This window comes from Mirounga leonina, unplaced genomic scaffold, assembly GCF_011800145.1.
Source record: "Mirounga leonina isolate KUSES-001 unplaced genomic scaffold, KU_Mleo_1.0 Mir_166, whole genome shotgun sequence".
In the NCBI taxonomy this organism is placed as follows: Eukaryota; Metazoa; Chordata; class Mammalia; order Carnivora; family Phocidae; genus Mirounga; species Mirounga leonina.
This window is the reverse complement of record NW_023270418.1, coordinates 35,802,866-35,830,046: the sequence shown is the minus strand read 5'-3', so window position 1 is coordinate 35,830,046 and position 27,181 is coordinate 35,802,866. Positions and strand designations below refer to the sequence as shown.

Sequence of the window (27,181 nt, the reverse complement as noted above, 5' to 3'; positions counted from 1 at the left end):
AGGACAGCATGTGGGCGGGAGCTCAGAGGTGCCCGGGAAGTGTCCACCCCAGCCACCATGTGCCCAGCCTCTGGGCGGGGGGCCACGCTGCAGTGCAGACTCTCCTCCCTGGCGCCCTGGGAGCTGCTGAGCACGGGTCCCATGCCCGGACGCTCTCCGGGGCCTGCCCACGGCTGCGGGGAGCCAGGTGGACCGAGGAGAAGGCTGGACGCGCTCCGTGGGCCAAGAGCAGCAATCAGGGGTCTGGGGCTGGAAGGGGCCGTGGTCCTTTAATAGATGGGGAAACTGAGGCCTGGGGGTGGTGAGGGTAGCCAGGAGAGGAAGCAGGATTAAGGGGCTAAAGGCAGGGCAGAGTAAAGCATGGCCCGAATCCTGCCCTCCGCCTGTTTTTGCTCAGCCTGTGAGCTCGGAATTGTTTCGCATTTTTAAGTTGTTGAAAAAAAGTCAAAAGAATAATATTTTGTGAGACGTGAAAATCATGATTCGTGGCTCCTTTTTCTGTGACGGCAGCGTGAATACTTGAGACAGAGTCTGGGTGACCGCGAAGCCGCACAGACTCGCTCTCGGACTCGCCCAAAAGAGTCGGCCTGCCCGGCTCTGCTCTCCAGGCGGCGTGCCCGGGGGGTCCTCACCAGCGCCGCCCTGAGCCCCCAGACAAGGGAGGAAGGCCCGATGGCCTGAGCCCCCTGGCCTGCAGGAGGCACGGGCCCAGTCATTGTCCCATTTGACTGACTGGGAAACTGAGGCCCACGAGAGCGGGTAAGCAGCTACCCGAGGCTGCGAGCCAGGAAGCGGCAGGGCTGGGACTCGCATCGTCCAGCAGGCTGGTCATCCCCACAGTGCCGTGTGCCAGGCACGGTGTCGGGCACTGGGTGTGGAAAGCAGGCCACCCACGAATCCCAGAGCTGCCACAGCCGGGGCTCACTCATCCTCCACGTCCCGCGGATGAGGAGACTGTGGCTCAGAGAGGCTCAGAACCTGCCCGGGGTCACACAGCTCATGAGGTGCCGAGCTGGGACTGACCGCAGGAGGGATGGGGGTGCGGTGGGGACTCTGCTCTAGAAGCAGTCTTGGAGCTGAAGCAGAAGTGTAGGCCAGATGCTGTCCGGTGGCAGGTCTCTGGGGGCCGGGGCTGACCCACAAAGGTGCTCCCAGCGGTCCTCCTGGGGAGCGCCTCAGCCCCCTTCACACAGGCTGTGCCCCCAGCCTGGAATGCTCTTCCCTGTTGCGGGGAAGACCCTGCTCCCTCCTCAGGCCCCACCTAGCCACTTCCCAGGGGGAAGACACCCTCCCCACCCCCCCACCCCCGCCCTGCTGACCTCAGACCTGAGGACGTACACCTGCCCTTGGCCGCCCAGCACCTCCTGAGATGACAGCCACGCGGACCGGGCTGCTTGTCATCTACAACGCCTGCCAGGGGCAGAGACATCCCGGCACACCCCGGGCACGGGAGCGGGGAGCCTGGTAAGCATCTTGCATGAATGAATGAGTGAATGAGTGAGTGAGTGAGTGAACCTGAGGCCCAGCTCTCCTCCAGGTGTGCTTGGGGCCTGGGGACCTAGCGGCCTGGAGGCGGGATGGAGCGTCTGTGCCCTGCATCCCCGTGGGCCTCAGTCCCACAAGGCCACTCGGGCTCCAGTCACTGCAGCCCTGCCCGCCAGCTCTTCTGTCCTCAGGGGCACCCCAGGACCCTGCCCAGCCCTGAGTCCCTCCGCACCCTCCTGCACGCTGCTGCACATCAAGACACAGCACTCACGCTCGAGAAGCATGGCTCAGAGCCAGGACCCCCAGCGTCTGACCACAAACGTGCAACCTCTGAAAGGGACTTCAAGAAGCCGTTTAGGAAGACCTACAGAACAGGAGCTGCATTTGCAATCACACACCTGACAAGGGTCTGGTGTCTAGCATATATAAAGAGCTCTTACAACCCAACAACAAGGACAAACAACATGATTCAAAGATGGGCAGAGGACCGGAACAGACATTTCTCCAAAGGAGTCCTACGATGGTCGAGAAGCACTTGCACAGATCATCAGTCATTAGGGACACGCAAATCAGAACCACAGAGAGACACCACCGCATACCCACTGGGACCACTACAACAGCGATTAAGGAAAAACCCAGAGAATCTAAGTGTGGTGCGGTTGTGAGAAAGGGGAGCCCTCCCTTGTTGCCGGTGGGGTCGTAAAACGGTGCAGACGCTGTGGAGGGGAGTCTGGCAGCTCCTCAAGAAGTTAAATACAGAATGCTTGAGAATTCCACGTGACCCTGGAGCGACCACCTGGCCCGCAATCCCGCTCTTAGGAGCTCCAACATGGTCACCGGAGCTGAAGAACGAAGACAGCCCAGATGCCCACCAGCGGGTGAATGGACCAGCCAGGGGTGGGCCGTCCACACCTGGGATATGACTCAGCCCTAAACAGGAGAAGGGCACGGCCACATGCCACGACACGCGTGAATCTCAGATCACGGTGCGTGATTCCATCGCCACGAAATGTGCCGAACTGGTAAGTCCACGGACACAGGAGGTGGCGTCAGGGCCGCGGGGCTGGTAAGGGGGCGGGGAAGCCTCTGACGGGGTTTCGGGCTGGGGGACGGGAATGTTCTGGAACTAGACAGAGGTGGTGGTCGCATGGCACAGCAAACGCACCGAATGCCCTCGAACTGGGCACTTAAAATGGCTGGTTTTAGAATGTCTGAATTTCACTTCACAAAAAATACAGCATCTCTATTAGCTTGTGTCTTTTCCCAAGCTGGGTCTCTCAAAGCAGCCCCAAGTCGCCCTTAGGAATCTGGGGGTATATGGAGCTTTCTCCCCCTGCCCCCGGGCTCTGACATGTTGCAGGTTTAACTCGTTTTGTCTGGTGCGGTCTCCCGCCCAAGGACACCGCGCTCTCCTCACACCCTCCCCCTGCACCCACGGCCCTGCGTGCGGCTCAGGCGCCGCTCAGACCTAATTACCAAATGGATGGGATCTGAAGTTCGAACCAAGTCACGTGTTTGTGACGGTGTTTGTATGTTATATTGGGTTGTAGAAGGACACAACTATGTTTTTGGTGTTTTTATGCCAGAGGCTTGTATCTTGAAAAAATAAGTAACCCAAGTGCCAACTGACGGATGAATGGATCAACAAAATGTGGTCCATCCAGGCAACGAATATTCCTCAGTCTTAAAAAAGGCAGGACACGCTGACATCTGCCAGAGCGTGGATGGACCTGGGGGACGTGATGCTGAGTGAAATAAGCCAGTCATGAAAGGACAAATACTGCAGGATTCCCCCCAATGAGGTCCTTAGTCTCCAGATTCACAGGGAACAGAGTGTGGACGGTGGGCACCAGGGGAGGGATGGGAGTCGGTGACTCAGGGGGACAGAGAGTGGACGGTGGGAGCCGGGGCTGGGGGAGGGATGGGGGTCGGTGTCTCATGAGAAGGAACTTTGTTTGGGGAGATAGAACGTTCTGGTCATGCATGGGGGACGGCTGCACAACAGTGGGAATGTGCTTAGTGCCCCTGAGCTGTGCGCTTAGAGATGGATAGGTCGGTAAATTTGGGGCATGTCTATTATACTGCAATGAAAAAAAGAAAAAAAAATTAATTAAATAAAAATGAGTCAGTAAATAAATATGCCCTGGTTGCTCCTGCAGCAGTTGGAAGCCCTGGGGCCCAGGAAGGGAAAAGGGAAATGCAGGCTCCAGAGTGGGGGGTGCCCACCAAAGGTTTGGTTTCTTCTCCGCCTGAGGCAGACATGGGACAGACCATGAGAACCACAGCAAGCCCTCCTTTGATGGACGAGGGCATGAGGTCCCAGAGGAGTGAGGCAGTCGCTCGGGATCACACAGGGGGCGGCAGGTGGCTGGGCAGGGGTGAACCTGGGGTCTGTCTGCACTGCTCCCCAGCCCCATCGCCAGAACCCAGAGCCACCAACCTCCGTCAGTGTGTGGGGCCACGGCTGCCCCGGCCTGAGACCCTCTGGGGGACAGAAGTGAGTGCCTAACACCCTGCAGGCGGTGCCCGGGGCCTCGGCACCCTCCCTGGACCCAGGTTCTGCCTGGAGGGGCACAGCCGGGCCGGAGCCAAGAGGGGCTGGCCTGGGAAGCGCGCAGGGGGTGGGGGTGGGGGGTGTGCGTGCATTTCCAGAACTCAGCACCCCTCTGCAGAGGGGCGCACCTGGTGGAGGGCACAGCAAGGCAAAGGCAGAGGGAGGGAAGGCTCATCCCTCGGTGGTTTCCCTATGAGAGAAGGACTCCAAGGCCTCTTCTTACACTGTTTTCTGTCCCTAAATGCCACTGAGCAGCCCACAGCCCTTCTCCAGCGCCCAGCCTCCCTGGACTGTGTTATGCCAAGAAGCGGCTCCGATAAACCAGCCAACAAGCACCGTTTGTGACTCTGTCTGTCATCCCAGCCTCCCCAGATGCGGGGTTCAGAGCTGCCCCTCCTGGCACATGCGGGCTGGGGGTGGCAGGCTAGGCCCGGTGCCCCTGTTCTTCCCCCCAAGCTACTTTCCATTGTCCCCTGGGCAGACTCCCTGTCCGAGTCCTCCCATGGCCAGGCTCTTACCGGTGGCCCCTTTGTGGCAGAGCCTGGGGTCGGGGGCCCTTCATCCCTCGGCAGCGATGGGCCATTGGGCTCCATGTCCTTCCCTGCAAGAGAGGGGCCAGAGTGGGGACCAGGGCATGGCAGGAGGGCCGGTCCCTCCGGCTGGCCGCCCCGAGTGAGACACGGGCCTCCTGGGCAGGGCAGGAAGCCAGCCGAGAGGTCTAACAACACCAGCCAGGGTCCCTGCAGGGAGGGACCCAGGAGTGGAGGCCCAGCTCCCACGACCTGTAGGAGGAGCCCAGGCACCTGGGGCACTGGTGCAGCATGTCTTTGGGGTCCCATAAGGCCAGGCACCCCACTTTCAGAGGAAGAATGCGATGTCCAGGTTCCGAGGCACATGGCGGGTTCAGGGTGCCCGGACCACAGCTGGCCTTCCCTCTCGCCCTGACCCTCTGGGAGCTGGGCTCTCGGAGGGAGGTAGCCGGACACGGTCCCTGCTCCCCGACCTGGCAGGTGTCTGGATTCAATCTGGGAAACAGTCACCCTTCCCTAGCTCCATCTGTTTTGAAGAGGGTTTCCAAAGCTCGGGTTTACGGGCAGGGGGACGAGGGATGGGCTCAGACCTTACAGCTTACTGCTGGGTCCCCGCACTGGGAAAGGGGGGAACCATCCTGGCGGGGCGGTGAGGACAGGCGCCCCCAGAGACAGCCCTGGTGGGGGCTCTGCACACCCACTCCCCAGAGCCCTGGGAAGGGGCTGGGGGCTGGGGACGGAGCGCCGTGCTCTGCAGAGAAGCCAGCCTGAGGAAATGGTTCTGTCCTCAGGGACCCAGGTTCCCCTGGGGCAGGAAAGGCCCTGGAACAGCGGCCACTCCAGGGGCCATGGCCTTCCTGCCCCAGCCGGGGAGGCCTCCTTGCTGCCTCCGCTTCTGCATCCGCAAAGCTCCCTGTGCCCCGACACCCAGCGCCCGGGCTTGGGGGTGAGCAGGGGGCTTTCTGCACTTCCAGGGCGCCCCTCCCTCCAGGCCCCTGTCTTGGGGGGCTTGTCCTGCAGCTGTCACCTCCGTGTGGGTGCTGCCTGCTGGCCTGGGCGGACCGGGGGCCTGTGGCAGTCGGAGGCGGGCACCGGTTCATCTCCTCCGTCCACACCCCCCTCCTCACCCCTGCCCCCAGGACCTGGCACTCTTCTCCTCCTGGAGCAGGTCCCTGCCTGCTGGGTCCTGCACTGCATGGGCCAGCCGCCCTGGGGACCAAATACCCCAGGGCCTGGCCGCCCACTGGGACTGCCCTTTCCCTCCCCCTGCTCCTGAGAGGACGCGGCAGCAGAGACGGAGGTCGGATGTATTTCCCCAGGCGTCCCGTGCCCCTGGCCCATGTCACCTGATGAGGCGCATGCCATGTGGCCTGTTTCCATATCTGCTTGTGAGATTTTGGGTGGGAGGTCCCCAGAAGCCCCCCAAGTCCTGACAGTGTGTCGGTCTGAGGCTCTCCTGGGGTCTCCAGGGTCGGGACGGACACTGCAGCCGGGAAGGGCTCGGGCATCTCTGTCCTCCCTCCCAAGGCAGGCAGCGGGCGAGGGGCAGGCGGGCTGGAGGAGGCGAGGTCTCCCAGGACGGGAGGAAAGGCAGGCCGCTCTGGGGGCAGGAGTCACAGACACGCAGGGAGCGCTCGGCTTAGACTCTGCTGGGCGGCCGGTGAGGAATTAGGTGATGGCGCAGGGCGCACCTGGAACCGGGAAGGCACCAGCAGGTGCAGGGGACCCTGTGCCCTGTGGGCTCAGTGCTTCATGCACCAGAGGCATGAGAGTCCCCCCCGGTCTGGACTGTGCCCTCTCAGAGCCCGGGACTCCTCTGCAGCTAGGAGGAGGTACTAATATCCCCATTTTACAGATGAGGAAACCGCCGAGCCCCGAGAGGTCCTGCCCCTGGCCCAGGGTCACCCAGCCAGCAGAACTGGGGCTGGGACTCAGGCTGCCTGCCCTGAGAGGCTAGGTTTGGGACAGCCCCACCACACTGCCTCTCCAACGACCAGCTGCCCCCAGAGCCCAGGCGAGGGAGCCCCCTGTTGACCTCCACGGCCAAAAGGCTGTCACCTGGCCCCACGGGTCCCAGGGCTTCAGTACCCTGCTAGCCCTTTGTTCATTCTGCACAGTACCAGCACCTGGGCGGCGGTTAGCTGAGCAAGGCTGTCGCCCGCCTAGCCAGGACAGCACAGAGAGGGGAAGGGACCTGCCTGAGGTCACAGAGCCGGGGGGACCCAGGCCCCGGCGGCCGCCCCAGCCCATCCCGGCGCTGACCTGGGCTGAGGGGGTAGAGCTCATTCTCTCCACCGAAGAGCAGGTTCCGGCTGAGTTTCCGGGGGTCGACTTTCTGGGGGGTGGAGGAAGGCGGACACAATGAGAAGCGGCGGCGGAGAAAGGCCTCCTCCTTCATGGCCTGGGTGCTGGGAGGCTTCTGGAAGGAAGGAAGAGACGCGGTCACACCTACGTGGAGAGCAGGGGCGGCCCTAGGGGCCGGTGGGCAGCCTCCCACCCACCTGGCAAGAGGCACTCCACAGGCAGGGATCAGTGGCAGGGGTCACCCCATCTTATAGTCAGGCCCTCACTTGGGACGTCTCAAACAGACGAGGGCCTGGGGGGCCTGCAGACCAGCGGGGGGGGGGGGGGGGCGGTCAGCACAAGGAAGGCCATGCCCAGGCTTCCCAGAGCCCTCGAGGGAGGACTGTGCCCAATTCCGTGTCGGAAGCTCAGCCCAGACCAGCCCTGTCCAAGTGTAGCCCCTCATGGGTGTGGCAGGCACCTCTCTCTGGAAACACCCCGCCCCCAGGCCCAGCACTAAATTGGCTCTGTCGACCCCGGCCACAGCCACGTGGACCTGAGACGTGCCACTGACCCATGCCAGGCCACCAGAGCTTCCCTCCCTGGTGATAGAGCTCTAGGTGGGGAGACGGCCGCTGACGCACATGGGGGTTGGTGGGGGTGGCCGAGAGCTGCCTAGAGAGAGTGGACGGTGCCCAGGGCACCAGGGGCAGCTGGCCTGGGACCAGACCCCGCTGCCCTGAGACCCTGCCCCCCCGCACCCCCTCGGTCTGTCCTCCGTCTGCTTCGGCTCCTCCCCGGGGGTCTCTGCTGCTGGCGCCCCAACAGCTTCCCTCGGAGAGAGACACAGGTGTGCTTAAAGCCAGGTGTGCCCCGATTCACGCTCTGCCCGAGCCCTGGGCACTCCTGAATGGGCTTCCTTCCTGCCCCAGGCCTAGCCCAAAACAGCCCACCACTCACGAGTGGGCCTGGGCCTCCTCCTGGATCCCTGGCCCTCGCACCCCGGTCCCCCCCAGGCCTGGCGCAAGCAGGTGACCGGTGACATAAGTCCCCAGAGCCGTCAGCCCATGTTATGGATGAGGAAATCGAGGCTCGGGGAGCTGAAGGCCTTTCCGCGGGGTCACAGCCTGGGGGTGGTGGCAGGCAGGGACTCGGGCTCCTAGTCCTGTGCTCTGTCCACTCCCTAGGACCCGCTCCGGAAAGGCCCACGGAGCCATCTCTCCTCCGGGTCTGGGGCTGTGGGGCGCCTCCCTGCGTGGGCCCGTGGCTTCCCGCCAAGCCCAGGACAAAGGCCCCATTTCTTCCCAAGGCCCTGGGCCCTTCAGGACGGGGCTGTGACGGGGTGGGAGAGTAGGACTGGACGGGGCTTCGGGGTGGGCAGGGGGGCCCCCCGGGGCCTTCGTGGCAACCCCAGACCCTCCTCTGTGCCCCCTGCCTGGGGTCAGAGCGAGGGGCTCCCAGCCCCTCCAGCCCCTCCCTTCCTAACCTAGTCACCTGGCTAAGCTTGTTACCTTTTCCCGATGGGGAAACTGGTTTCAGAGAGGTTGGGATTCTGGCCCATGGTCATGCAGCTACTGAGTGGCAATGCACGCTCTTGAGCCACCTGGGACTGACTGCAGAGCCTGGCTCCCAGCCAGCACTCCCACGGCCTCGGCTTGGCTTCCAGCAAAGCCACTGCTAGGCCAGCGGGGCAGGCGTCTGGGCGGCCCTGCCGTGCTCGTCAGTGTCCGCGGACACCTGCAGCCTGCCAGGTGAGTCAGGCATGAACTGGACCCGGAGGGGCCCCCAGGAGAGCGAGGAGGGCTGAAGGCACAGGCAGGCCTCCCTCACCTGGAGCCTCGCCTCTCCTAGGTGTTAAGTCTTGCCCACATTGCCTGAGATTGGCTCGGCTCCCCAGCTGGCCCGTCTGCGCCGGCTCCACCCAGGGCAGAGAGGGAGGGCACGAGGATCCTGGCTGCCTTCTCAGACCCTATCTCATGCCTTCTCCCAGCACTGCTAGCGGCCATGGGACTCTGGTCTGTGAGCTCCACCATCCACCCATGTACCCTATCCTCCTTCCTTCCCTCCCTCCCCTCCACCTATCCATCCATCCATGCATCTACCCATCTACACCATCCTCCCTCCTTCCCATCCCACCATCCATCCACCTATCTATCCATCTACCCAACTTCCCCATCATCCACTCAACTATTTATCCATCCATTCACTTGCCCATATACAATCTATCCATCCATCCCCATCTACACCATTCTCCTTCCCTCCCTCCCTCCCATCCATCCACCTACCCATCCACACAACCTTCTCTCTTCCCTCCCTCCCTCCCACCCATCCACCTACCCATCCACACCATCTTCTCTCTTCCTTCCCTTCCTCCCATCCATCCATCCATCCACCCATCTGCCCATTTGCCTATCTATCCATCCATCCATCCCCATCTACACCATTCTCCCTTCCGTCCCTCCCTCCCATCCATCCACCTACCCATCCACACCATCTTCTCTCTTCCCTCCCTCCCTCCCACCCATCCACCTACCCATCCACACCATCTTCTCTCTTCCTTCCCTTCCTCCCATCCATCCATCCATCCACCCATCTGCCCATTTGCCTATCTATCCATCCATCCATCCCCATCTACACCATTCTCCCTTCCGTCCCTCCCTCCCACCCATCCAACTACCCATCCACACCATCTTCTCTCTTCCCTCCCTCCCTCCCACCCATCCACCTACCCATCCACACCATCTTCTCTCTTCCCTCCCTCCCTCCCATCCATCCACCTACCCATCCACACCATCTTCTCTCTTCCCTCCCTCTCTCCCATCCATCCATCCAGCCAGCCAGCCATCTACCCATCTGCCCATTTGCCTATCTATCCATCCATCCATCCACCATCTGTCCACCCAACCTCTCATCCCTCCTTCCCTCCCTCCTCCATGGATCTCTCCAGCCAGTCAGCTGAGCAGCCTGCTACTCCTTCTTCCCTCCCCACTTGCTCCCCGTTAGCTCAACAACCAGACCCATCAGAGGGGACGTTCAAATGCCCAACTACTGGCGCGGATATCCTCTGATCCGAATGCAGTGCTGGTGTGCACCAGCGCACAGCCCTCTGTCCTGACGCCCCACACCAGTGCTTGGGCCCCCGCGAGCCCCCTGTGACCTGCTCAGACAGGGAGGGCAGCACTCTTACTCAGTAGTGCTCCGGGGTCTACACAGCTCTGCTGAATTCATACCTCCCTTGGTCTTCCCGCTGCCCACCCTGGCTGCGGTGGACACTGGGTGCTTTCTCTCCACCGTGGTCCAGGCCGGGGCGAGGTGCTGGGGAGCGGATGCTGTTTCATCCACAGCAAAAGTAAATCCAGGTCCCATCTCCCCAGTGGCTGAACCCGGTCCAGACTCAATGCCCCACTCACCCCTGTCCTCCGGCCCCTCCATGACCCTGCCCCTCCTCCCACTCACTCTCCCAGCCACACGGGCCCCTTTCTGTCCCTGGAAAACGCAGAGCCCATGCCCGAGGGCCTCTGCTCTGGAACATCCTCCCTGGAATGCCCTCGCCCACATCTCTCCCTGGTGGGGTCCTTCCCACACTCAGCTTAAATGCCACTTCCCGGAGGGTTGGCCCCCCTTACATCTCACACAGGCAAATTCTCCACATAGCACTGGGAGTTCCAGAACCTTCTCCCTGGTGTTCCTTTCTCACTAACTCTCTTTCCCCATAGGACACACACTCTAGGAGAGGGGGTGGCATCTGTCTGTCCTGCTCACTGTCTACCCCATGCACGCCCCGAGCAGGGGCTCGCAGAATGGCTCAGGGCTTGGGGACCCCGGAGGTCCCTGGGGTGGATGAAAGCCACACAACAAACACCCCTGGGCCTCGTTCCTCCTTTTCTGCAGGTCGGGGAGGATCCTCGGAGTGGTGGCCAGGGTCGGTTTGGGGTGGATTTCCAACGTAGCCCTGGAGAGGTAGCCCTGTTCCTGCCTGCCCACCAAGCCAGGTGTGGTGTGAGCGCTAGAGAGCCTGGAGCAGCCGAGGACCAAGCCCTGTGCTCTGGGCGCTAGGAGGAGGCAGGGTGGAGGTGGGGGCCTGGCACCAGGAAGTTGCCAGACTGCCGGGACCATCAACCCGATGCTGGGCAGGTGGGGCCTCCTCACCTCTGGGGCCCAAGCCCACACCTGGAGGGCCTCTGCCATCCCCACAGGTGGGGCCTCCTCACGATGAAAGCTCCAGAGCCCCCCACGGAGGCCACGGCATGGTCCAGCCCAGCACCGACGGCCCTTCCTGAGAGCACACACCAGCAGGAGGTTCCAGAAGCATGTTGGGGCCCTGTCCCCGGGCAGCACCGACCACTTGGGCTCAAACTGGGCAACGTGAGCAGCCCCCACGGGACTGCATTTTGGGGTGTGGGAGCTGGTCCCCCAGGGCCACCTGACGCCCATCCTGCGTCTGGACTGGTGTTCAGGCCCTAAGGGGCTTTGGAGCTGGGGTGTCTCCAGTCCCTCTGTGGTGCTGATGACCCTCGAGGCGCCCCTGGGCCCCTTCATACATGTGATCCCACCGGATGTGATGCCTATGGACCCGAGCGGGGGGGGGGGGGGGGGGGGTTTGCAGACCTCACCATCCTGTTTTAAAGATGAAGAAACCAAGGTCGCCAGAGGGAAAATAGCTACTCTAAGGCCCTGGGGCGTGAACCGTTCCCAGGCCCCCTCTAGTGCTATTGCTTCAAGCCCCGAGTCCCTTCTGTACTTTGGAGGGCTGAGCCCCGGGCCAGAAAGGAGGGGAGGGGCCAGGCTGGGGGGAGGGGGCAGAAGCCCCCCCGCCCCGGGACACTCCCCAGATATGGCCACGGAGTGTGGCTGAGCCCTGGGGAGGGGGCAGGAAGTGGCTTGCTGGCCTGGGTGTTCCCAGGCTGACTCAGCGGGTCATGTGGCTGGGGGTTAGGGCCAGGCCCCGGCACCCGCCCACCTGGCCTCCTGACCGACACCTGGCCAACCGCAAGCTGAGTGCCCTGGTCAGCCGGCCCGGGCACCGCCCACTTGCACTCCCTGGAACATACTGTTCCCACCCAGTTCTAGGGGGCCCCGGTCCCCTGGCAGGACTCCACATGGTCCCCTGCAGGCCTGACCCCACCATGTCCCTCCCCGACCCTGCCCACTGTCCTGATGGAAAGGGGACTGATTTTCAGATGTAGACTGCAGCTTGGTGGGGGGTGCTCTCTGGGGCAGGGGCGTGGTGGGGAGGGGGAACCCAGCCAGGAGACCTGGGCCTGCGGGGGTCCCCAGCCCACTCTCAGTGTCCACATCTGAAGCAGGGAGGTGGGCTTGGGCCCCAGAGTGACCTCACGCCCCCTTCAAGGAGAGATGCTCTCACTGCCCCTGCCGGGGCCGGGGGGGGGCCCTGGCCTCTGTCTAGAAGTCCTCAGCACACCTGGGGGGCCTCTGCCATCCCCACAGGCCGCAGCTGCCCTGGTAGCGGGATGGACAGGCAAGCAGTTAGGCGGCTGCCACAGGGGGTCACGTGGCCAAAGTGGGGCACACCGCCGTCTGCTGCCAAGACTGCTCATCTTCCCTCATTGCAGGGCTGGAGCCCGGAGTGTGGGCGGGCAGCTCCGACAAGAAAACTGGACAAAGTGGGCCATGGGCTGCCGTGAGCCAGAGCTCACGTGCGCCTCACTGTCCCCGAGGCTGGGACCCCGGGGTTGCAGACGGCGGGGCGCCCATGGCCGGGGGAGGTGGGCCGCTGCTGACCCCAGGGGAGCCCTGGGGGCTCGGGCAAGCCTGTACTCTCCTCCAGACCCCTCCACCTTGGTCTCTCCCACTGCCCACCCCCACGCCACCCCCACGGGACCCTCTGCCCTGGCTCCTGTCCGGTGACTCTGGGGTCAGCAGGTAGGTAAGCGTGTGGGCCCTTCCCTGGAGGAGCCAGCAAACAGAAGGGACAAGGACATGCGGCAGGGGCGGTGGGGGGGCGCGGAGAACTAAGGCCAGGACCAAACCCTGCTGGGGCCCTGGGAGGGGGCATCAGCCCTCGGCTGAGCAGTCGGGAGCTGGCACAGGCAGGGACCCACCTTGTGGCAGCCCTGTCGGGGACCTCGCCGTGCAGAGGGGACGCCGGCCCAGGCCCCCTCCACAGCTCCCCAAGCTGGACTCCATCAGCAGGCTGAGCCCTCAGGAGGAGGGAGCGGATGGTTCCAGCGGGCCCTCCCTGGTCAGATGGCTGGGTTCCACTCTGCATCTCAGGATGGGGCGGCCCATAGGGACGCCCGGACGGTTCTGCGCCCTCTCTCCAGGGAAAGGTGGTCCTTCACGGGCTGTCGTGGGTCATCTTATTACATGCCAGCCTGCCTGGCCCCAAGCTGCTCGGTGCCCTGACACACGTGGGGGGACGCACCCCGATCTTGAAGGACCCCCTTTTCACAGCCCCTGGTCCTGTGCTGCTGGGCATGTGGGGTCTTCCCACAACATAAATCCCACCTGGGCTATGCCCGAGGCCGGGTCTGGGATGTCACTGGAGCTTCATGACTGCACCACGTCCACCAGCCCAGCCTGGTCTCGGGGCCCTCCCCAGTCAGAAAGAGGGGCAGCCTGGACCCCGGGGATGGGCCATGTCCTCCCACCCACCTGCTGCACGGCATCAAGCCAGCGACTGGGGGGCTGCTGGGGGCCCCTGGCTCCCCGTCCTCTGGGCTTGCAGCAGCCTACACACACAGACACACAGACACACAGACACATGCCCAGGAGAACCCTGACCAATACACCTGGACATCATGCTGCTCTCTCTTCTTGCCGCCATCTCCGCCGGGGGCCCCACCGCGAGAACAGAAGTGCAGCAGGTGGGGAGGCGGCGGCAGTCGGGTACATTGCTTGCTAACACATGTGAACCATTACTGTGGGCAACGCCAAGCCCTAAAGAAGGAAGCCTGGCATTTCAGGAGCACAGGGTCCTGGGAAGCCTCGGCGCCAGGGCCCGCAGGAACCGGCAGAGTCTCCCTGCGCAGGGAGCCGTCCACGGCGAAGCCACCACCCTGGTGCCGTGATGGGGAGGGGCGGGCTCCAGACACAGCTGGAGCGACCGGGTGGCTGGGCAGACGTGCACGCGGGGACCCTCGGTTTGCTGGTGGCCCGGGGATATCCGGGCTGGTGGACGCTGTGTGGTCATTACCCTGCAGTCATGTTCCAGAACCAGCCTCGGGCACGGTCCAGGTGGGACGTCCTTGGAACACTGTGGGATTTCTGCAGACCCCTGCCCTGCTCCCCACCGTCCAGCTGCAGCTGCCTCCTGCCCCTGGAGGGCTCAGGTCGACAGAAGCGTGATCAGAAATCCAGGTCAACAACTGAACTTATGCCAAGAACTAACTCTTTAAAATATATCATAGAGAAGACACACGCCCGACGGCCGCCCGTTCGGGTACCATTCTATGGCTTCCTCCTCCATGCCAACTGGCTTTGGACTCCACACACCCATGGCCTCATGGGTCCCCGGGTCAGGGTGAAGCCTCCTTTCCTAACCAACCCCCCCAGTCTCACCTCTGCAGGGAACGAGGCCCCAGATCTGGGCGGGAGCACCTCCCTGCCTTGGACGGAGCAGAACAGTGGCCCCGAGCCGTCCCCTCTGCTCCTACAAATGGCACTCAGGCTCTCCCAGCCTTAAGACTGGTCCTGTGTGCCCCGCCTGCTCATTTAGGGGAGCAGCACCCCCGCCTTCCTCTCCAGCCTCTGGATCTACACGGCCCGCTGAGTCTCCACTGCTAGCAGGGGCCACCGAGGACTCCTTACGTGTGAGAACGCCATCCAGAGCGGTGACCGCTCCCGCCAATGGCAGGCCGTGTCTCTCAACCCAAGTGCGGGCGGCCAGGAACCCCCTGCTCTGGGCTCACCTGGAAATGGGCGGCACCCGGCTTCCTCCAGGAGAACCCGCACTGGGACGGGACACGGACCCCGGACTCCCTTCTGCCCTAGCTCGGGTCCAACCCCCTGGCCCTTGGTCCCCCGCACAGTGGGGCTTCCAGAAGGGCTCAAGCTCATGCCTGCGTAGCACTGAGGTGGAAACGGGTTTCATATGGGGTTTGGGGGTTCGGTCACTGCTTGAGCGGCATGGAGGGGCCGGAGGGAGGCCTGGCTTCCCGGGATTCGGAGGTGAATCCTTGTATAAACTGGGAACTCCCTCCTCACCGATCGGTCCCACTTCTCACAAGGCAGACGCTCCACCAACGTGCACATGCCACCCGGCACTGTGTCCTCACTGGCACCGGATGCTGAATGAGTCAGCAGGTGGGCGGCAGGCACGATCCCACCCTTCGGCCTCCCACTCTGTCCAGGGGCTGGGAGGATCCACGTCCTGAAAGCAGAAAGACCCCAAATGCTCCCTTTTCCTGTCCTCTCCATTCCACAGAGGAAGTAACTGAGGCCCCAAGAAGGGGCTGACTGGCCCAGGGTACGTGGCCGGTTAGGGGAGGCCCCCCACTCCCAGCTCGCCTGGGGCAGGTGATGCTGGGCCCCTGGCACCACCCCACATCTGCTGGGACTGAAGTGAGAGCCAGAACAGGAGCTCCAGGGACAGAACGTCCTCTGGACCACCGCCTGCGGACTCCTTGCTGTACCCCCAGCCTTGCCGGCCCTGGAGGAGAGCCTACAACCCTGCTGGGGGGGCGGCTGTCCTTCGCACCTCCACTTCCAAGTTCTGCACGCAGTGGGTCCAACTGTGGCGGCCTCCCACAGCCCTGCGCACCTACTATGTGCCGCACACTCCCACCCCGGTGCAGCCAGGCCCGTTGGGTTTGTGTTCATCCGGGGAGCGGCTGTCCGCACCTCTCCCAGGTGAAGCCGATGGGGTCTCGCATGGCCCCAGGCCCCCTGGCTTCAGCCTCTAGCATGAGGCCTTACTCCCCTGCTGACGGGCCGGGCAGGCGGCTGCTGGGGCGCGAGGGGGAGCCCTACTTTCCGGGCCCTTCTGGGGTAACCAACTGCGGCAGCTGCCGGTGACCCCGAGGCAGGCTGTGGACAGCCTGCAGTCCCGGCCGCCCCTGCCCCTGCCCCTCCCTGGCGGCGTACGAGGAAACCGGTTCCGTCAGAAGTCACGTATCTGGCACAGAAAGTGGGCCTGCGAGTCCAGCAGGACCAGGCCGGCACAGAGCCAAGCACCCTCTTCCTGACCTGCCATGGTAGGGGGCGGTCCAGAAAGGTGACCTGGCGTCTCCAGGATGTGGTGGCCAAGCCCGCAGGCCCCCAGGCCCGGCCACCAGACCCCTCGCTCCTCGGACCCAGGAGCCTACCGTCCCCAGCCCTGAGCAAAGCCCGCATGAGGGCGCCCAGCTTCCCGCTGAGAAAGTGTCACAGCCCGACCCATGAAACCTGGTGGGGGCATGCCGAGGGTCCCCAAAGAGGCCAAGAGAGAAATGAAAACATAGGTCCCCACAGCAACGTGAACACACATGTTCGAGATAGCCAAAGCGTGGTCGCAGCCCAGCTCCCCACGGGCTGATGGATGGGGAAGCGCACAGCGGTCCGTCCACATGGGGACGTGTACTCAACCACGAAAGCGATACAGTACGAAACCCCATCACTCCACGGGGCCGTGGGGGGGTGGGGGGCGGTGTGCAGGAACATGGCATCGGCAGTTTTTGGTGAGGGGCGCTGTGTCTTCTTTAAGAAGCTGAATTTCACGACTGAGCATCATCTCTGCGGGACCCTGGCTAACCCCAAGCTGTGTGGCGCTGACCCAGGACCCACCACCCTGTCTCTGGGAGCGCGGTGGGCATGCTGAGCCCATTTTACAGATGCTGAAGCGGCGGCCACCCAGCCCCAAATCCTGCCGCCTGTGAGCAGTCTGGTGGAGTCACTGAGACGCGGAGAAGGGTCCAGAGACCCCTGGAGAGCCGGGTCCCCAAGGCTGGGCCCCCCCTAGCTGTCAGGGCTAAGAAACCACCCCCAGGGGAGATGAGAAGGCAAGGTTTCTCCCCAACGTTCTGAGCCCTACATTTCGGGTCTGTTCCTGGACACACTGCTCACACTAGGAGATGACAAGTTCCAAGGCATGAAGCACCAACAGGCACCTCATGAGCAGCAGGTGACAGCTAAAAACGACACCAAGAGTGATAGGAGGCTGGCCCCGGGTCATGACATGTCCTTTTGGGTCAGGATGGGCTTTACGGACACCTGCCTGCCAGGTCGGTCCCTCCATCTACACCTGCCTTCGGGGACGCCCCAGGGAACCCAGCCCTGGGGACCTGCATCAGTCCGGAAGAGCCTCAGCTCGGTGTCAAGGGGCAGCGTGTCCCAGCCCCTGGGGGTGGTGCTCGGGGAGGGGGAGCTTCCCAGTGGTTCCCCCGCCCCACATGGGGTCAGACTCCTGGGTCATCTGGTGTGTGGAAGGGCCCCCCATGGGGAGAGCGCATGGCCACCCCTCCAGGCTCTCCCCTCTAACCGGGGCAGAATGTTGGACATCCCCCCAGAGCCAATGATGGCCAGTGGAGGTGAGGCGTCAGGCCCGGTGGGCTCCACCAGAGGGCCTGGGCCCCCTCCTCCTCCTCCAGGTGAGAAGCCCCGCGGCAAACCCCAAGTCCCGGGCCCCGTGTCAGCCGCTGACAATACAGGAGGCCGGTGGGGGAGGTGGCTCCACTGGGTCTCGAGGCTTTTGGAAGAGAACTAACAAGTGTCCCCAAAGAGGGGGTGCACGCGAGTGCTGGGGCCGCCGTGACAGATGGCCACACGCTGGGCGGCTTGGCTGCAGTAGTTTATTCTGCCCTAGTTCTGGAGGCTGAAAGTCCAAACCGCAGGTGTGGGCAGGACCCCGCGCTTGCTGGAGGCTCTAGGGGAGGGTCTTTCCTGCCTCTTCCAGCACCTGGGGCCCCACATGTCCCTAGGCTGTGGCCGTGTCCCTCCAGCCTCTGGAGGTCACGTGGCCCCTCTCCTATGTGTCTGTCTTAGACTCCCTCTTCTAACTCTTAAAAGTCACTAGATTTGGGCGCCTGGGTGGCTCAGTTGGTTAAGCGACTGCCTTCGGCTCAGGTCATGATCCTGGAGTCCCAGGATCGAGTCCCGCATCGGGCTCCCTGCTCAGCAGGGAGTCTGCTTCTCCCTCTGATCCTCCCCCTCTCATGCTCTCTCTCTCTCATTCTCGCTCTCAAATAAAATCTTTAAAAAAAAAAAAAAAGTCACTAGATTTAGGGTCCACCAGATAATCCAGGATGACCTCATACCAAGACCCTTCACTTCGGTTCATCTGTAAGTTCCAAATTCCAAGTAAGGTAACATTCATGGGTCCTGGGGTTAGGACTATGACCTATCTTTTTTGGAGGTCACCATTCAACTCCCTGCAGGGCTTCAGGGTCGCCCAGCCCAGTGGAGACCTTCGGGATGGGGTGAAGGGGGCTTGCCATGATGCAACCACCACGGGCAGGTACGCGCTGCTCCCCTTTGCTTGCAGGAACCCTACCTGGCCCTCACCCCGTTTCCACCTGTGCAGGCCCCCCGTGCTCACCTGGGTTAGGCCAATGACCCACTAGTTCCCCTCACTGCCCCCGATCACCCTCAGCAGAGCCAACTTTTACCCCCTTGCCCCCTTGACTAACCTCCTCAGGGCTCCAACCATCCCCTGCATGAAGCCCCTGGGTGCCGAGCCTGGCTGTCTCCGTCCGCCCAGGACCAGCTCGGGACCCTGCAGCTGGGAACGGCCATGCTCATCGGGGCCTGTGCATCCTGGGGGTCGGTGCATCCTGGGGGTTGGTGCCAGGTGGAAGCGAACTTCTGCAGTATCCCAGACTCGAGCCCTTAGACCCTGCCCAAACCAGCAAGAATCGAGTGCCATTGAGAGCAATTGCACTTACTGGTGAGAACACCAAGGCTGGGCAAGGGAGGGGGCCCAGGACCTTCTGGAATGGGTGCTGGTTCATCACACGCCTTTACCTGTCACCGGAGGAAGGTCGTGCCAACCGCCAGCATACTCAGGGGACTGGGTGGGCTGGGAGCTATCCAGGGATCAGCTAGAAAACACGCTCCAAACACAGTCCCTGGGTGCAGCTGCACCTGTGAACCGGGCCTCCCAGAGAGAGGCCCGCCCACTGCCCGGCCTGGGCCACAACAGCCCGAGCGCCTCGGCCCCAGGAGCCCAGAGAGCCAACCGTCACCTCTCTCTGGGCCGTCATCTGGAGCTCGTGGAGGGAGGGGAGCCAGGGTGCTCTCTGTGGGAGGGTGGAAGGGGGCCTTAGAAGTGGACCTGGGGGGCCCTTGAGAGTAGGGGTGAGAGAAGATGCAAGGAGAGCGTCCAGCCTGGGAGGAGGCCAGGAGGCCCCATGGGCACGGAGGCTGGACCCCCGAGACAGGGTGTCGGGGCTGGCCCTGTCTGTTTCCACACTGGGTTTCCACTATACTTTTGGCCATGCGTCTCCGGCGGGACTGCTCAGCTGCTGGTGGGCACCGGCCACATGCCGGGGTTCCTGGGAGCGGGCGGATTTCTTTTCGGGAGGTGGGGTGAGCCTGGGGGCACCTGCAGGGCTTGGGAAATAGCGTCTGGCACAGAGAAGCACAGACCGCACGAGCATCAGGCCGCGTGGAGCCCCCCTCACCGTAGGGGGTCAGCACCTCTGTTCACTCACGTGCCTCCCGCGCTCCTTCCCACCACACCCAGCGCGCAGGGGCTGGGATTTCAGACGTGGCTCAGCGGAGGACAGAGGTGCCCCCTGCCTTGTCTCCCATGATGAATACACAGATCGCACCTCCTCGGGGTGGGGACGGCGAGTGTGGCTGGGCGAGGCTGGGCGAGACCAGCGAGGGTTTGGGCCCCAGCACGGCTCCTGGGGAGTCTGCCCACTCACACGACCCCCAGGCTTCAGTTTTCCCCAAGGCAAATCCAGGCAGCTGGACTTGATGAGCTCGAGTCTTCCTCCAGCTCCAAAATGGGAAGAGACGGCGGATCCTGGCAGAGGCGGCTTTCCCACCAACACACACGAGTGACCAGCTGCACGCCTCGCCCAGTCCTGAGGGCACCAGGGGTGGGTGTCGTCCTGGCTGCGGAGCCTTGGGCACCTGCCTGGGGCCGGGGGCCGGACGGGGGGTCCTGAGGGCCGAGCGGAGCCTGGCAGAGGCTGGAGCGGGGTTGCTCAGAGGCAGCCCTCAGGCTGGACGTGTCTAATACTGTGTGTCCCCAGAGGGCCTGGTGAGGGGCTGCCCTTGACCCTGAGCTGCCTGGGGGTGGGGGTGGGGGGGCTCGTCACGGACTGAGGCCCGACCCCAGTGACAGATCACGGTCTGCTGGTCGGTGGGAAGCATTCCGCTTTGGGGACCCCCCCCTTGTACCCTGCAGGTCAGCCCAGTGCATTGAGCGCTGGCCCAGCTCATAGGTAGGCGCTGTGGACGGCGGATGACGGACAGATGGAGGGAGAGAGGAAGGACCGTTTGTAAACGTGAGGCAAACCATCACGCGCTCGGATCCTTTAAGCCAGTGATCCGACTTCCAGAGATTTAGCATCGGGAATAAAATCCCATCCCCTCGATCTGCCTGAGGGACGTGCTCTGCGGTGTTATTTTCAGAGGGAAAACACCACGCACAGGTGGGTGCTAGCAACTGAAGGAGCGTCGTGCCGAGGACACTAACGTGGCCACAGGAGGGCAGCGGGATCGGCGTCTGCAACGGGGGGCTCGGAGGGGCGCCAAGTGTGAGGAGCAGGCTGCGCACAGCACCGGGGGGCCCCCGATGACGAGGCCTGTCGCCATCCGTCTGTGTGTAAACTAGTGTGTGTGACAAGGGGCCCCCCCATCTGTGCGGGCCCCACAATGAGCGCGTGTGGCTTTACAGTAGGAAAACGCCCCCAGCGGAGCCATCACCAGGCCGAAAATAAGTCAGGAGAAGTGGAGGCGCTGTATCCTGCAGGAGACGCGGGGGACGCGGGGGACATGGGAGGGAAGGCCTGGCAGGGGGCCCGAGGGTGCGGGAGGGCCCGGGGGCAGGTCCCGCCCGTTGGGCGCCCAGTGCCCAGCCAGCACTGGACACATAGCAGGTGCGAATGACTGCTTCCTGGGGGGGCTGTCCAGCCCACCGGGATGTGTATACATTAGGCGCTTAGTATCCACACTGGGCTGAACCACTGACCTCTCTTTCGCCTGAGTGGCCAAGAACAGACTGGGGGTATGCCGGGGGGGGCACCAGAGGAAGCAGAGGCTGGGGGCCCTGGCCCCACAAGCCCACCGCTCTGGGAGGGAGGAAACGGCGTCTTCTGGGAGGATGGGCTCGACCCCACCGGGAGCTCCTCAAGCTCATGAGGGGTCTCTGGGGTGTGACCTCCAGAACCTTCCCCGCTGTCTTGTGCTCTGCAGCATTGGGTGTGGATGGCCTCGGGGCCCTGTCCTGGGAACGGGGTGCAGACCTGGAGGGGAGCCTTGCGGGGCCCGCGCCCTCCCACCCCTCCTGCGACACAGGCTGTGCTCCTCGGACGCCTCGCTCCCTGCCGGCGGGGATAAAGGCAGGTGGCACAAGAAGGGCAACATGGGGGTGGAGGGAGAGCTGGGGGGGTGAGCACAGAGGGCTATTTTAAACCACATTCAGGTGGATGAGATGCAGCCGCCTTTGGGGTTGGCGTCAGCGACAGTGGGGTGCCGAGGGGGCCTCCGTTCCGCCGTCCCCTCTGCTTCTGTGTGTATCTGACATTTTCCATGCTCTACAGTGAAAGAGGAGACGCTGAAAGCTTTCTCTTGAAGGCGTAAAGGGAGAATTTCTTAAAAGGCTTAAAGCAAGAGAAGAAATGAGCACATTGGAGTCCCTCCCCTCCAGGAAGGCTCAGAGTTTCAAAGACTAAAAAGGAGCCAGGCACCTCTGCCGAAAAGGTGACAGCCAGCCAGGTGAAGGGCCCCCTACCCTCCCCGAGACGGGGGAGGTGCTGAAGAGCCAAAGCTGGCGTAACCACGACGGGGAAGAGGAGCAAGTGGCCACCACTGAGCGTCCCAGTGGCCTGCCACTCTGTGGCCTGCAGCCCCCCGACGGCGTGGACCCCCCCAGTGGCTGGGAACCCAGCCCAGCCAGGGTCCTGCTGCAGAACCACCGGCAGGACCCCCCAGGCCTTCAGCTTAGCCCCCTTCCGAGGCCCCGGCCCTAACACTCGGTCGCCTGGCTGCCCAGGGCAGGTGCGATTTCCAACAGTGCCCCCACCCCCCGCAGGTCATCAGTGCCACCGAGCACCCCTGCCCAGCACACGTCGGAGCTCCCCCCAGGCGAGGGCAGCCTCCTCTCCCTTCCTCCCTGTCTGATCATCACCACCCCTCCCTGACCTGACGTGTCCACCGGCAGCCACTGCCCCGGCCAGGCGCCCGGCAGCTTGGGGAGCCGGCCAGCCTGGTCCTTGGACACTATCTGTGCGCTCTGGGGGCCAGGTGCTGGCGCACAGGAGTGTGGGGTCCTCACGCTCCCTTGTGCACCCGCCCCTTCCCCAAACACGCACACCCACACGCAGGCACGCACAGCGTGTGTGCACGGGGCCACGCACCCTCAGCTAATCTGGAGTGACCCGACCAGCCGCCATGCCCCCCGCTAGCCCGGCCACCCCGGTGTCAGCGCTCCGGATCTGGGCAGGAAGGGCTTCGGGACTACGAGACTGTGTGCATGTGCGTGTGTGCGCGCATCTGTGTGTGCGTGTGCCCGAAACAGCCCCCCCAGCAGAGGGGCACTGAGGAGTTGTTCTCAGGGCTCAGAGCCCCAGGGCCCCAGGGCAGACGGCACTGTTTTCTCCTTTTCTGTTTGGAGGTGGCTCTCTTTGAAGGATGTGCTCTGGTCCCCAGCGCCCTGGTCACAGCTGCCCTGCCCTCGGGTTCCCCCTCCTGGCCTCGGAGGCTTGGGGGCAGAACTGTGATGCCGCCCAGATGTGGGCATGGCCAACGCGCCCAGGCCCGGCCGGCTGCTGCAGCAGGACGCGGGGAGCTGGGAGCTGGGAGGGGCTCGTGTCTCGGGGCGGGTCAGGGGCCAGGAGGCCAAAGACCGCAGTCTCCCGCACCCTGGTGCCGGGGCCAGTGGCCTGTGCCCAGCGGGGGTGGGTGCTGTGCAAACCCACTGGACACGCTGGTGCAGGGGAAGCGGGGCACAGCCCCTCCCTTGTTGTGGGACGTCCCCCCAGCGGTCACACCCTCTGTTCATTCCCAGCTCAGCTCTGGGCACCTGCTTGGCTCCTTGCCTCTCGTGTGTAAAACAAGGCAGCCCCTGGGCCCACACCCAAGAATGCTGGGAAGACGGTGTGACCCGACCTGTGTCACCTCCGTGATTCCGGAACCATCTGTCTCCTCTCCACCACCCCGGTCAGCTGAGCCCAGCTCTTACTCTCCCTTCTCCAGGTCGCAGCGAGCTTCTGGTTGCTGCCCGCTGTGGCCACTCTCTCCCGGGTTGAATGGTGTCCCCCCTCAAAGATATGTCCACATCCTAGCCCTGGGACCCGTGCATGCGGCCAACTTTGGAAATAGGGTCTTGGCAGATGGGACCAAGTGAAGACGAGGCCACACAGGAGGAGGGTGGGCCCAACCCAATGACTATGCTCTTGCATGAGAACGGGACACAGAGAGACACGGGAGGGGCCCCGTGAAGACAGGGGAGAGGCTGGGGCCATGTGGCCACCAGCCCAGGGACGCCTGCAGCCTCGGAAGCCGGACGAGGCAGGAAGGGTCCTCTCCTGGAGCCTCCAGAAGAAGAGGGCCCTGCCCACACCTGGATTTTGGACTCCTGGCTCCAGAACTGGGAGAGACTAAGTTTCTGTGGTTTTAGGCCCCCGCCCAGGGTGTGGTCCTTTGTTACAGTAGCCCCTGGCAGCACACAGGCCCTCAGTTCAAGGTCAAAGCTGTGAGCAAGGACGGCGTGAACAGAAGCTGAGTGGGTGCTTCCTTCCTCTGCCCCAAGGACGAGGCCGAGGCCCCTCTGCCGCCGGACACTATCCAGACGGGAGGAGAGTGACCACTCCACAGAGCAGGCAGCTCTGCTTAAACGCAACCACCTTCCCTGCTCCCCGTCTGAGTCACGTCCAAATCAGCCCCTTGCTCTGCGCCCCCCACCGCGAGCCCCTCACACGCGCCTCCCAGCCCCGTGCAGCCGAGGCACCGTCCCAGCTGAAACCCAGCAGAAAACCGGCCCATGACTCCACAGATGCCAGCCTGTCACCTGGGGAGGGGTCTCCAGGCAACGCAGCAACACCGCGGCCCCACGGCTGGGGCCACCTCCCGCTGTCCGAGCGGCAGCCCGTCTGTCCCACTAGGCCAGCCCCTGGAAGCCCCTGGAATGGGCCACTGAGGGCCCCCTCTGCCCCCGGAGCCAGACTCCAAATGCGCTCATCACCTGCGCGCCCCGAAACGTGCGCAGACAGCCGACGAAGCTGGAGACAGCGGCCACACTGCTCCTCGCTGGCCTTGGGGACGGCGTCCCTCTCTTCACATTCTCTTTCCAGCTCCTGACCATGGCAAGGAGGAGAGTCTGGTCTTTGTCCTGCCGACCTCTGTGTCAGGGGGGCCAGGCCGCTGGGGCGCTGGGCTCCTGCAGTGGACACGGCCAGCTGCTGGCTTCGTTCCGTCCTCTGCTCTGTATTACAAGTGACAGGATTTCCTAGCTGCAGCAACAACTGAAAGGTTCTTTCTAGATACAAATTGCTTATGTAAAAAGAAGTGAGTGGATTCACAGAGCCGTAGAGGCGGCGGTGGACAGATTAAGCCACAGAAAGCCCCCGGAAGCTGTCCTGAAAATGCCAGGAGCCGCTCAGAGTGTGGGGTCCCCGCCTGGCCGGGGGCCTGTGCTCCCTCCACCGGAGCCGACCCAGCCTCGATTCCCGGGGTCTCAGCCATAAAACATAATGTAAATACAGAAAACCACACAGACGTTCGGCTCCATGAGCTTTTCCGGACAAGCACCGTACCCGTCACCTGGGTCCGAACCCGGGGCCGCCGGGGTGCCAGTCCCAGGCGGGGCCCCGCCCACCCTCCCGGACCAACCAGGCCCACCATGCACGCTGCACCTGTAGGGTCCAAGCTTGAGTCCTGCCTGCTTGGAAACGCTGGCCTTCCACACCTCTGTTCTGCAGTCCCCTCCCTGGCCCACATTTTACGCGAAGCCGCCGGCGTCGGACTGAGAAGCTTCTGGACAAGCCAGGGCTCTGGCGCTCACTGGCTGGCCGGGTGGGCAAGGGGCGGACCGCCTGAGCCCTGGTTTTGCACCGGAAAACGGCAGCCCCCGGGCCTCTCCCGAGCTTGAACGGAGCGGACACCTGTGCATCACACCGAAGGGCTGCGTCCGAGCGAGCACTGCACACCTGTCAGCTGCTGCTAACAACCGTGAGGGTCCCCGCTAGGCCCTGGCGAGAATGAGGAGCATGCCAAGAACAAAGCCTCTCAGCCACTAAGTCAGTATCTCCGCTCGCGGCCTCGCTCACGACTCGCAGACAGATCTCAGGCTGTCTCGCAGCACCCCCTCGCTCTCGTGGTCTGCACACGTTTCCGACAATCTTATTTATCTCATTGCCTCGACAAGAGCAGGCTAGAAGCAGAAACAGGCTTTTTAAAGAAGAAAATAAAATAACCAACAACCCTCCAACAAGAAGCATAAGAAAAGGAGTCTGCAGCCATTTAGTAGAGAGACGGTCAGTCCCGGCCGCGTTGTCGGGGTGGGGTGGGGGGGCACGTGGCCGGGTGCTTCCCAGCCGCCTCGGCACCATCGCTGGGTGGTCTCGGGCAGGTTTTCTTGCCTCTTCGAGTCCGGGTGTGCCCATCTATCAAACAGGGATGCTAGGAGGGCTTGCTGTATCGGCGTGTTCAAAGGGTTAAAAGAGAGTTCATCTCAAACCCTTCAAAAATCGTTCATCACTTGTAAAATGAATTGTTGCCGGGAAAGGGTTAAATGACTTCCCACACCTTAAGGCTGCCAGGCATCCTGTGGGTGTTAACTCATTCTGGAAAGATTTCCACTGACTGTGTTCAAAGGTCTGCTGCTCAGCGGGGCAAACCCCCTCCAGCCCCGCAGGAGTGGGTCCCCAAGGGCCCGAGGCTGGGACGTGATGGATGGCCACGCTGGGGGAAGCAGGCGCACCGGAGATAAACAGCGCATTCCTTGTGCTTTCGAGATTTAAAAATAACTGAGAAGCAGACACAGTTCAAAATAATGATCGGGTTGGGAGGACAGTCATTTGCCTGCGTGTCTTTCCCCTGCCATGCGTTCCATCGTGGTGTAAAAACTGCCCGCCGGCCGGGGCGGCCCTCTGGCAGGCGGGGGGAGGGCAGGCTGACGGGGGCCCCGCGGCAGGTGTCAGCGGTGGGCCCGCGTGGGGGACGCACCAGAGGGACCCCCAGCCGGTGCACCAGGAGGGATGGACCCACGTCCGCTTTGGTTGGACGACGTCTTTCCCCCTTTTTTGCTGCCCTTGGGGTTCTGGGCAGGGCTCTGCGGAGTAGAGGCCCCACTTAGGAAGCTCCCGCGGTCGGCCCCACTCAGGTACCGCGGGCACTGCAGCTGAGTGCCTCCTCCTCCTCTGAGTGGGGGGGGGGGGTCTCCGCCTGCCCCACACCGCCGGGCCAAGGATGCAATGCGGCAGCCGCCCATGCGGCATGATCACAGGGAGGGGCAGGGGACCTGGAAGACCCCCCGCCCCCGCCAGAGTTCTAGAGCGCAGGGCAGGAGGGCCGAGCCTGGGGGCCCCGAGGACTCCGCACACAGCTGCCCTAGAGAAAGGTCAGCGAACATGGGCACGCGAGGCCCACTGGTGCATCGTCTACACCCAGCCTGGAGGAAAGGCCACGTTTGGTTTCAAAAGGGCCACTGTGGAGGGAGGGGAACACCGTGGTCTGGGGTGTGGCCCCCACGTGCCCCTCATCGCGCACCTTTGGCTGGTGGCCACGTTTGTTTCCACCTGGGGGCCTCGGTGCTCTGACCGGCTCGGAGCGGAACTCAGCTGGACCTCAGCTCCCTGGACCCTGGTCGGCTCTGGGTCAGGTTACTTTTGCTCCCAGCTTTATCGAGGTATAATCAGCAAATAAAATTGTAATATTTAAAGCGCACATCATGATGACTCCACATCCACACGTGTTCTAAAAGGACTCCCTCCATCCAGTTAATATATCTGTCACCTTGCGTATTCATCTTTTTTGTGGAGGTGAGAAGGTTTAAGTTCTACTCTCTTATCATATTTTAAGTCTACAATAGTGTCATCTACTGGAGTCATCATGTTACATATATCTGCTGTTTCTGATTAACAGGGCGTGCTGGTCACTGAGAGACCCCTTGGGGGACCCTGGCAAACATCTTTGTCACGTGTGCCCCCTGGGAAGAGCCATTCAACCTGCAGCCCCGTGCGGAGGGCAGGGCGGGGGGATGGCATCTCCCTCCAATGGG

At 63.0% G+C, this 27,181-nt stretch overlaps 1 protein-coding gene across 1 annotated transcript in view; it reads right to left on the bottom strand.

Moving 5' to 3' along the window:
* Positions 1–27,181, bottom strand: part of OSBPL5 (oxysterol binding protein like 5) — a 51,197-nt gene that overhangs the window by 17,019 nt on the left and 6,997 nt on the right. Inside the window, exons 2-3 of the mRNA XM_035013509.1 lie at positions 6,832–6,988; positions 4,558–4,640 (exon numbers count right to left, since the gene is read on the bottom strand). Of these exons, the coding sequence (XP_034869400.1) occupies positions 4,558–4,640; positions 6,832–6,967 (219 nt within the window). The 5' untranslated portion in view covers positions 6,968–6,988. The remainder of the gene's footprint in view (positions 1–4,557; positions 4,641–6,831; positions 6,989–27,181) is intronic.